The sequence below is a fragment of the Buteo buteo genome, chromosome 2, assembly GCF_964188355.1.
Source record: "Buteo buteo chromosome 2, bButBut1.hap1.1, whole genome shotgun sequence".
NCBI lineage: Eukaryota > Metazoa > Chordata > Aves > Accipitriformes > Accipitridae > Buteo > Buteo buteo.
The window spans coordinates 36,647,073-36,658,147 of NC_134172.1; the positions used below are offsets into that span (position 1 = coordinate 36,647,073).

Here is an 11,075-nt window from a genome sequence, read left to right on the forward strand (position 1 = left end):
CCCCTTCGGAGGCACCACACCTGCGCGCCCCGAGCGCGTCTCCCCCGACTCCGACAGCAGCGTGCGCGGGGTGGCCGCCCCCTCCCCGCCCCGCGGCGGCTGTGCGAGCACCCACGCGTGCCCTGCCCGCGGGCTCTGCCGCGCCCACAGGCGCTGGCACGGAGCTCGTCCTCACAGGCGCGTTCCTCCGCCGCCGCCCGCCCTGCCCGCCGTTCGGCTGCGCGGGCCGCAGCCGCCCCGCCCGCCTCTCGCCCTCCTCCCTCCGCGCCCGGCGCTCCAGCCGCCCAGCCCGCCGGCGGCCCCACGGCGGCGAGGCCGGGCATGGAGCGGCTGCAGGCGGAGGCGGCCGCCCTGGAGGAGTACGCGGAGTATCGGCGGTGAGGGGAGGGCCGGGCCGCGCCCGCTGTCGCTGGGGGGGGAGAGGGGCGGCGCGGCGGGAGGGAGTGGGGGCCGGAGGCCGGCGGCAGCGGCTTCCCCCCCCGGCGGCCTGCCGGCGGCTTCCCCTGAGGGGGTAGCTACGTCCTGGCGGCCCGGGCGGTCCCGCCGTCCTGAGGCCGCCTCTCCGGGGCCTGCGGCGGCTTCGTTGTGTCACCACGTCCCCTCCCAACCCTTCCCCCGCCGTTTATCGGCGAAACGGGACGTGCCCTGGCCGACTCCGCGAAGGCGCCCGAGAGCGGCTCTCTGCGGAGGAGGAGCGTCTCCCTGCCCTGAAGCGGCTGCGGTGAAGAGGCGGGCCTGAGGGCCGGCAGGCCTGCACGCCTCGCCGGTGTGAAGGCACGATGTACACGCTGGCTGCCCGCAAGGGAGGTAACGCGTCGCTTTCCGACGCCCAGCCTGCCCGGCCGCGCGTCGGTGCGGCGTGGTGTGAGAGGGTGGGGAGTCTGCCAGCGGCTCCGCTCTTCAGGAAACGTGGGCTTTCGCGCGTCGTGGATGAAGTTTTGCAGCGTATGGACGCCTGCCCTAGTCCTCCTACGTGTCTTTGCTAATCTCATCAGCGCTCCTCTTGAAGAGCGGATGGATCTTGAGCAAGAGTAAACACGAACTGGGTCGTTAACGCTGAAATGTGGTCTTAATTTAGCCTAGGAAGACCTCGAGTAAAACACCAGATGTAGGCGTGGTGGTCTTTCTTACATAGGTGGTTATGGACTGATTCAGTGGGTGCCAGCTGGATTGACATGCAAATGACAGTGATGTGTTGACACGTTATTCTGGTGCTGTGCATTATCGGCAATGTACAAATCCACAGAGTATTTGACAAAGAATCTCTTGTTCGGTATGTTTTAGCACACCCTAAACAATAACTGAACAATACTGTTATTAACAACAGTAACAATAACTGAAATATTTACGGACATTAATAAACTAACCTTCAGCATAGGTTAAGTGCTGCAGTTAAGTCTAAATTGTATTTTACAGATTTTACTTACTGTCTTCAGTTGTCTCCATAAACGTAGACTCTGGATGCTGCTCCAGAGTTCCCACTGTTCACTGACCTTGAATTTGAACGTAGTGATAGCTTAAACAAATGGGCCTGTCCGCGGTGTGGGATACAGCTGTGATCAACATTATGTGCAGAAACTAGCATAGACTTCTTGCAAAGTAGAAGACTGCTTGGATGTGGTGTTTGTTACTTTGGTGGCAGTGCGGTTACCTGCTTGCAGTTGAATAATCTTCCTCAGACTAGGCTAAGGTTTGATAACCTTATACAAGTCTGCAGTAAGTTTAGGTGTAGATGGGTGAAGTGACTCGCCAGAGGTCATTCAAGAAGCCTGAGGCAGAGCTGGCTGGTTACACAACCCTTAATGCCCATTGCTTTTTCTGCCATATGAAAAGGGGCTTGGTAGTTGGCTTTACTTTTTCCTTCTCTCCTACAATGCTGGTTTTCAGTCTGTCAGAGCAAATTTTTGAAAAGAGCATTATTCACAAAATTTCTCTAAAGATCAGCTATAATTCTGCTAATTGTGTATCACTAGAACAGTATTATGAAAGATAAGATTCTGCATTTACAGCAAAAGTGTTGGTATCTATTATTTGAAAAAAATATCTCGAGAAGCCTACTTTTATTGTCTTCCATGTTCTTATGGGTTTTTTTTATGACATGCTTACAGAATTGTAGGTGATGACGATGGAGGAAAGCTCTTTACCCCTGAGGAATATGAGGAGTACAAAAGAAAAGTATTACCAATTCGGTTACAGAACAGGTTGTATGTGAGCTGGAGATCACCAACTGGCATGGACTGTAAGCTTGTGGGACCAGAGACACTGTGCTTTTGTACTCACCGGTAGGTATCTTTTCTTTTTTTTGCACTGTTGTATTTTTTAAAATGAGGAAAACGTAAAATGTTTTCAGATATATTACAGTACAGTATAGGCAAGTTAATTTAAGGTCTAAGGATTGAGAAAATCAGGTTTTAAATCATAAGAACTGTTCTTAAATCTAAATCTCAATACATTTTTTTGAGACCAAAATGATTCTGTAGTCTTCAATAAATTCAGCTTTAAGGCATGAGTTATTGTAAATCAGATTGATTCTGATAGTGCTGTCAAAATGAAACATAAGGATCTGTGATATTTATGTAATGAATGGATGTAAAAGCACCTGATATTATGAATTTAATTGAAAATTAACAATTAACAGTAATTAATTAAAGATATTTCAAAACAGAATTTGTAAGATAAATAATAAGCCTTTCAGTTAGTTTTCTGTTAATACTAACAAAGTTATGAAAGTTATTATTTTTACCTGTTTTAGGTATAAGCAACACAAAACGGACTATGAGGTGCTTCCCAAAGACCGTCCTATTTGTGTGCCTTGTAGAGTGAGCCGTTGTCAGTGCCAGTCCTATCACTATGTCCCTCTAAATGGCACACAGCCCATCCGTTGTAGATGCAAACACTTTGCTGATCAGCACAGTGCAGCACCTGGATTTTCATGTAACTCTTGTAAGTTGCTGATGGTCTTGCAGCATTCTTTGCTAGGAAACTTAACAGGTACAGTAGGTTAGGGATCTGTATTCTGCCCAGAGTATTAGGTACGTGCTGCACTTGTCACTGATGCATATTTTGGTCCTTGCAGAAGGATGGGAAATGGGAAGGAAGACATCACCTTTTGCACAGAAGGGTTTAGAACAACAACCTTATGTTCCCCAAGTTCTGTGAAGGAGAGTAAGTTTCTGAATGATTCGGTTAGGTGCATATGGAGACAGCTGCCTAAAGTTAGGCAGTATGAAAGCACCCCATTTGCAGTTTGTCATTTCCACTGCTGCATGCACGTGACTTTTCTACTTGAACTTGGTAGTTTGAGAGAGGGAAGTGTTGATCTCTGTTCCTCTATTGCCTGGTTGAATGTAATGTTAATGTATTTTTATATCTTTTCTCAACTCAATAAGAAGTAGTGCTCTGTTCCCGAATAGTTAGCACTCTAACAAAGCAGTTCCCGAACATACAGATTGTGGATCCAGAAATGCAAATGGAATGGAGTTTCAAGCAAAAGGTTTGAGAAGGCATTAAGAGGAAGCATTGTGCTTCAGTTGTTTGAGGTTATTTTAATGAAACAGCAGGAATTATTAACCATAAAAACTAAATAATGCATAAAGATGTTTTAGTTTGAAACCTCAAATTAAGTAAGCTGAAGCTTTTTTTGTTACGAGTTCCGTACTGTCAGTAAATTTCTTTCATGAAGTCTGTGTAATTTGTACAGGAAAAATCATAAACAGCTTTTGCTGGATGAGAATCATATCTCACAGAATAAAACATGAAATAGTTATATGATAGTCTTTCAAGAATTTGCTCTAAGTAATATGAAAGTCTTAAATGTGCAACTGGATGATTCAGACTGAATCCTTAGAACACAGTGTTTTTAATAATCATTTACCTTATGCACTTTTTCTAGTGTTTCTCAAAAATACCTGACACTTCTGATGGCTTCAAAGATGACACAGAGAAGTGCCAATACTTGCTCCTATTTTGGACTTTGTTGTTTTAATGTACTGGTATTAGTCTAGCCCGGTGCTGTATAAATCTAATGTGATAGATAAATTGGAGATGTACTCTCTTTATAATTGAAAAAATATTGCTGTTGCACTTTATATATTTTATATACCTTATTCTGTATCCAGAGTAAGAGCTCTGTTATTGAGGAGTGCCCAAAATTATATGAAAAATCCTTTAACATTTCAAAGAATGTGATCCTTCTACATACTACACAAGACTTAAAAAAATTATTTCTTGGTGCCCTGCAAAATGAACTCTAACGCGAGTTGGAAGCAGGATAATTTGTATAGTGAAATATTTTCAAAATCAGTTCCTTAATTTTTTCTTCACATCATTGCTCCAGCAGGGCATTGATGATAGTCTTAGCTGTAGCTTAGGCAGATATATCACTTCACTTCAGTCTGTGTTTCTGAATGTCACATGTCATTTGTATAACTATTTCAGTTACATCCTGTGGCTATGTAAGCTTAAAAAACCCCTGAAAGTCAGTCTAATGGTACTCTTACGTAGAACCTATTTTGCTGTTGCCACTGCCTCTGTTTACTACCCAGATAATTTTGCTAGTTTTAAGAGACATTTAAATTGTGATTTGTGTCATAACTTGAGATTCTAAGTTTTCTGGCCGTGCAACACTGGCACATGCTGTACACCTTTGGAGATAATACTGCCAAAATTCTGGCAGGTTGTCTTCTTTACCCACTGACAGAATTTTTTCTTTTTTTTATTTTTTGTCAAGGGAGGGATAGAGAAGGGTGTTAGTATTGGAAATGGCCACAAGTTGCAACATAGGAAATCCAGTTAGATATTAGGAAAGAGATGTCTGCTCCAGGAGAAGATCAGCATTGGTCTGGGCTGCTCAGAGAGGTGGAATCTCCATCCTCGGAGGTACTCACAACTTGACTGAATGAGACCCTGAGACTGGATGACCCCTATGATCTAATCCCCACCTTCATCCTTTCTCTTGTTCTATACAGCATTTTCGTACCATGATGAAAAGGCTGTAAAAGGTTTCAGCAAAGATAGCCGATTGCTTTGCCTAAAATCATGTACATGTTTCCAAATAGAAAGCATAGCTGGATGCTTTTGTAGTGAAGGAGCTCTAGTTTTTGATGAGATCAGTTTAGGAAAACACCATTTTGGCTGCAGTAAAGTATAAATTCCATTATAATTTAACTCATTACACTTATTTATTTGTTAATTAGGTTCCAAGTGTTCGGGCTTTCATAGTTGCTTTACCTGTGCATGTGGTCAGCCAACATATGCTCATGAGACAGTCATGGAAACTAAACAAGAGCGCTTAGCCCAAGGAAAGCCTGTAGGGCAGGATGTTCCTTACGCTGCTATGGGAGGACTGACTGGTTTTAGTTCACTAGCAGAAGGCTACATGAGACTCGATGACAGTGGAATAGGTAAGTGCAGCTGACCTGAGATGAAACTTAATTCTCTAACTAAGTAGTTTTGAAAAGTAGTAATTCAACATAGATTTTCAAAGTTCAAAGGCAAAGTGGATCAATAGGAGTAAGACTTAAGACAGATTTTTTTTTCTAGCAGTCCTTAGGTGTGAAGAGACCACTATGACCATCTCGTCCAACTTCCTGTAGTGAACCGATAAAAAACCTCTTTATCAACAATTATGGTGTTCAGCCCAGTAGCTTCTGGCTGAAGTGGAGCATATCTTTTAGAAAGGACTCTGTAACTTCTGTTTTTCTCTTAATAATTCCATGTTATATTTATGTTAATCCTTTAGCCTAATACTGCCCTAGGTGTTTCTTGGTTATACAGTTACAGCTTTTTTTTTTTCCCCCAAGCTCAAAGGTTAATAGCTGTTTAGCATAAAATAACCAAGAGTCATTTGTAGAACTTTAATTTTGACAGGCAGATTAGTTGGCCTTGATACCTCTGTTGCTCTGTGATTTTGTGTCGTTTAGTAATGGACACATTTTGTCCTGAAATACTGTTTTATTTATTATTGCCATGTACTCATTATTTCTTTTTTAAATTCTGATCTGGTTTCCTAGATTTGTCTGAAGTTTAGGAACTATAGCATAGCTGTAGTAATTAAAGAAACAAAGCTTTCATTTCTTTTGAAGCCGTCTGTAATGCTTTTGTTAACTTGAGTTTATGGTGTCTGCACTGAGTATAGTAGATATGAATCTGTAGCCTTGTTTTGACCCCGTCTTGTATGTTCTTAATATATCTCCTGAAGTTAATTTTTGTTTTCATTCAACTTATTTTATAACAGGGACTCCTCCTGCTGAACTTGCAGAATCCCTTGTTACCAGCATGGATCATCCATTTCTAAAAGCATTTGAGGGACCTTCTAGTTCTGCTCAAACCATTTCACAGATAGCAGGTGCTGTATTAGTAGGATAATACTGTTTTACAAGAAGTATTTAATATAAAATTAATTGGTTTTATGGATGAGTTGAAGGATGCTTAGGGCTAAAATCGAAGTTAAAAATTTAAATGAGTGTTGAAGCCTTGTTATGTGAAAAGTTACTACACCATTCATATGCTTGAAGTGCTTAGAGTAACTGTCTTGTTAATTTTGCTCATTATGTGCTTTTTAATGATTTTTTTTTAGCATTTTGTATCTTCCCTATTAATGGTGTCACTTATTCATTGGATCAGTTGTTCTAATTTTTAATTCCTACTAGAAGCTCATCATATCTGAACGGATCATATGTATTCAGCACAATCCTGTGAAACTGCCTTCTGCCAGAAGGTCTTTTTTGCATGGAATCAGTTATGCTTATTTTATGTCCCTTGTTTAGTATAAGAATTTAGCAATTAATATAACTGTTGAACTCCTCCAAGACTATAATAGCTGCTAGCCTACGCTAAAGGGCTTACTCTTTGGTCCCAATTGCTGGGGTTTGTTACTTGCATATAAAGGTGAGTTCTCACTTTGAATGTGTTTTGCCAAATGTAAAACATAACTAATGGAATAGCAAGTATCATTAATGAAAAAAGTTTTGGGCTTTGTTTGTCTGTTGTTTGTTGTTTGGTTTTGGTTTTGGGTTTTTTTCAGATGGTTCTAGTGCCGCAAGGCAAGTTTCTCATGGAAAGCATTCAGAAGATGATGACATGGCTTACTTTGAAAAACGTTACCAAGAACGGGCAAGTTACTACATTTATTGCTTAATTCAAATATATTTTCACAAGAGGATGTCTAAAAAAGATAAATGTATGATTTAAGTGGCATATAAATGCAGTACATAATTTGTTCTCTTCCTGAGAAAACACTAGCTTCTTAAAGTTTTAAATACAATTATGAGCTATTGCAGGATTTCAGAGGTTAGTCATGATGGTATTTGTCTTAACTGGACAGATTTTTATTGAGGTAACTCTCCGTTACAGAACAACAAAATATTTTACTATGTGACAGAAAGACACAACAAAGCAGACTTACGGAAAAGTTCCCTGTGACATTTAGGAATGTGTTTGCTACCTCATTTATAAAACTTTATGATGTTCTTTTCCTTGCGAATGTCTGTGTAGTTGGGCTAAATCTGGTGTGTCTTTCTTATATGACCTGAATCACCCCCTTAGAGGTGCCTCCTCCACCCCACTGACTATCTTAAATGCCCTGTGGCGTAGGTTATTTAGATGCTTAAATACTTATTCTTTCCCCACATTAGCTCCTTAGCTCCACCATCTCACCTGGGAGTATGTCTTGACTGTTCATGAATTCTTTTGGAAGGCAATGTTGCATAATTAACTTCTAAAATCTTAACTGCTGTTATGCTTGCTGCTTTTGTTAATGAGAAAGTTGTTCTAGCTTTGTGAAATTTTAAATAATTTTCTTTATTTTGGAAATCATCACAAAATATGGTAAGATGGTACAAATACAGTATCAGTTTATAGGAGAAAATATGTTACTGTCAAATCCAAATTGCTGCGTTTCTTGCCCTGCCCCTGCAAGATTTTATTTTCTTTGCAAAAGGTAGTAGGAATTTCAGATACAAACCTCAAGCCTCCAAATAGGGAAGAATATTTTAAAATTAGTTTCTGTGTAGACCAACAACAGGATTGCTTAGCAGTGAGTTAATTTGTAGACATCCAAATCAGGACTGGGGCTTTGCTTCCTTTTGACACTATTTTATGAGGAAAAAAAGCATGTTAAAAATATTATTTTATTTTTCCTTGCATTTTTGATAGCAACGTGATTATCTTATTTTACATGAGATGCAAAAGTCCATGCATCCCTTTTATGTAATTGTTCTAAATAGAATTTCATTCACTAAATAGAATTTCATTCACCAATGTAACAATACTTAAGAACAAGCGTTGCTTCTAAAAACAACAGATATATTTGTTTGGGTTAATAGTCTTATACAAAATGGCAGAGTTAAATGTATGTGTGTTGGTAAATCATACCATGCTGTAAGAGCCTACTGTGTAAAAAAATCTTATGAGAGGAAGATGTGACCTTGTGGGTCAGTGAGGAGACAGTGAGATGGAGGTTTAGCATCTACCTCAGCAACAAACTTCCTATGTGATTTTGTGCATGTTGGTTAGTCTAACTGTATGTTACTCGTCTGTAATAAAACTTCTTTACCTTTCATTGACATAAAGATAAACCCATGAACATTTGTGAGGCACTTTGGACTTTAGGGATACATAAATACCTAGATTGCCATTATCAGAGATAAAGGCAGCGCTGGTTTGAATAGGGGAGGAGCTGCAGAGCTATGGAAATGCTCCTTTGTCCTGTGATGCAAAAGTAAGTGATACTAGGTTGGGCTAATAATGATCTGTAGCTTGCTCCACTGCATCTATCACTCTGGTGAATTTGTGAGTGGATGTAGAGATTTAATACTGCATTGCTAGCTGACTTGCAAATTAATTCTTGAACCACTGTTGGTGTCTGTCTTTGTTACAGCTGAAAAAGGAGAAGGCTGCTAAACGGAAAGAAAAAAGTCCAGTGCCATCAAAGAAGCCAGGAGATTAATAAAAACTTATTATATGGCACAGTGTTAATCGTTGTATTGAAGAGTATTTTTTGCTGTCCCTACCTGCATGCTTGTATTTCTTCATTTCTTTATTCTGCTGTTTTGTTCTATTGCTGAAATTAAATTTTTAATTATCTTGTTGTAATAAAAATTGGTACTTTAATCAATGCATTTGTAATCTTCATAATTGTTACATAGATATTCCTTTGAGGATGGAAAATCATATTTAGAGATTTACAGAACTGTTATTTAAGATCTGAGAGAATAACCATGTATTTAAGTATTTCGTTGTAGTAGGGTAAAGAAAATACATGTCTTACAGTCCTGTGACGCATGCACTTTATTTGTAGAGTCCTTAGGACTCATCTTGTTCATGGATTTTTACTTGGTGGGATTCGTTTTGTTAATATTGACATTTTAATCTTTCCTTCAAATCTTTTTTTTTTCTTTCTGGTCGTTTCATCGCCTTTAGATAAAATTCAAACATGCCCTTCTCTCACGCTTCTCTAGGCTCTGTTCTTGCCAAAGTATAAATATTTTTTATATGTGAAGTTCTGTACGCCTGTAAACCCATTTCCACACATCCTTACTAGCTACTTGAAGGGATCCTGCTTGTATACTTTATCCCAGATTTCTCTGTCTGATACTGTCCATAACAATGATTCTATTACACTAAACTTCTGAAAACATTAAGTGGAAATGGATATGCTATTTATTGCATGTAAACAAATAATTGTATGGTTTTATTATCAATTTATTTATCCAACAGACACTCTTTCATCATGTCTAATCCAACACACAGACTTCCTCAAGAAGGGACATGTGCTTTTGTATTCTTTGCCCATATTCACAGCTGTGGCAGCATATGTTGTGTTAAAGGTGGGGGACAGGAAAATTTAGAATTCGGTAACTTTGTGTGGTGGTTTAAATCTGCGAAGCAGCACAGCAAGAACTTGGTACAGAATAACTGGAAGAGGCTGCAGTTTAGGAGGCAAAAGCAGAGCCTGAGCTAACTTTGTTAGTCTCCTTTGAAAACAGAGAGGTGTAAGTCAGTTTCTGCTTAAAAATATTTGAAGATGTCTGGGACTGAAGGCTTTTCAGGTGGTACGTGTGTGCTGAGACGTTATAGCGAGAGTTGGCAGAAGCTTACAAAGCTCTGATTCCCATCAGAGAGAATGCCTCTATGTGCCTGATTGGCAGAGGAAAAGAGGTGAGGTTGAAGGCATTTGGTGCAGGGCAACTTGCTTTTTTGTTCAGATATCAGGTGTGGAAAGAGAGTTCTTGGGATTGCATGCAGGTCATACGGTGACTGATGGAGATGGCTGGAATCCAAGTGAGAAGGGAATGGAAGGCTCAGTTGCCCAAATTCAAAGATTAAAAAAGGCCATTTACCTTAACTCTGACCTATGCTGCCATTACTACAGATGCCAATCAGAGACGTTAATCTGTTACTTTAATTTAAAGGTGTAATATATCAAACTGTTAATGAATATTTTAAAATAACCTTTACCTTTAAATTCTACACCGCTACATACTGCTTTAACTTAATAAATAAAAATATTCATTGGAGCTCCCTCTTCTGGTCCTAATAAGCAATCATTTCTACAGATTCTCTACTTGGTCTCATAAGTAAATGGGGATTTCACAATAGAATTACAAGAAAAAAACAAATGTAAATAACATTGGTTAAAAAAGGTAAATAAGAATATAGAAAAAATATTTTAATTTCAGTCTTCAGAGACATTATTGCAAACTTAATAGCGGAAGTTTATTCTACTTTCGTATTTATCCCCGTGGCTATACCCATTAGGGAATGCAGTTCCAGAAATGTATGTGTGTATTTCAGAGATGAGGTTTCTCACTGTCGTGGTTTAACCCCAGCCAGCAACTAAGCACCATGCAGCTCACTCACTCCCCCCCCCCCCCCAGTGGGATGGGGGAAAGAATTGAAAGGAAAAAGGTAAAACTCATGGGTTGAGATAAGAACAGTTTAATAGAACAGGAAGGAAGAAACTAATAATGATAACAATAATAAAATGACAGTAATAATAAAAGGATTGGAATATACAAAACAAGTGATGCACAATGCAATTGCTCACCACTCGCTGACCAATGCCCAGTTAGTTG

The 11,075-nt window shown here is 39.9% G+C and overlaps 1 protein-coding gene across 2 annotated transcripts; it reads left to right on the forward strand.

Annotated features, from left to right (window-relative positions):
* The first annotated feature begins 201 nt into the window (after positions 1-201).
* On the forward strand, positions 202-10,512 carry FAM221A (family with sequence similarity 221 member A). 2 transcript variants are annotated; one of them, XM_075050835.1, is made up of 7 exons: positions 202-377; positions 2,109-2,282; positions 3,077-3,165; positions 5,196-5,402; positions 6,236-6,346; positions 7,025-7,113; positions 8,879-10,512. In XM_075050835.1, exons 1-7 carry the CDS (start codon positions 322-324, stop codon positions 8,945-8,947), a joined length of 795 nt encoding a protein of 264 aa, XP_074906936.1. In that variant the 5' UTR covers positions 202-321; the 3' UTR covers positions 8,948-10,512. The 2 variants fall into 2 exon arrangements, with proteins under 2 accessions (XP_074906936.1, XP_074906930.1); XM_075050829.1 differs by lacking the exon at positions 3,077-3,165 and adding an exon at positions 2,753-2,943 and having other exon boundaries at positions 8,879-10,511.
* Positions 10,513-11,075: the final 563 nt, after the last annotated feature.

What these genes read in the sequence shown, in the direction of transcription:
- FAM221A (XM_075050829.1), top strand. Translation starts at nt 322, where the DNA reads ATGGAGCGGCTGCAGGCGGAGGCGGCCGCCCTGGAGGAGTACGCGGAG. An exon ending in ACTCGATGACAGTGGAATAG is followed by an intron (nt 5,403 to 6,235) that starts GTAAGTGCAGCT and finishes ATTTTATAACAG; the next exon opens with GGACTCCTCCTGCTGAACTT. An exon ending in AAAAACGTTACCAAGAACGG is followed by an intron (nt 7,114 to 8,878) that starts GCAAGTTACTAC and finishes TCTTTGTTACAG; the next exon opens with CTGAAAAAGGAGAAGGCTGC.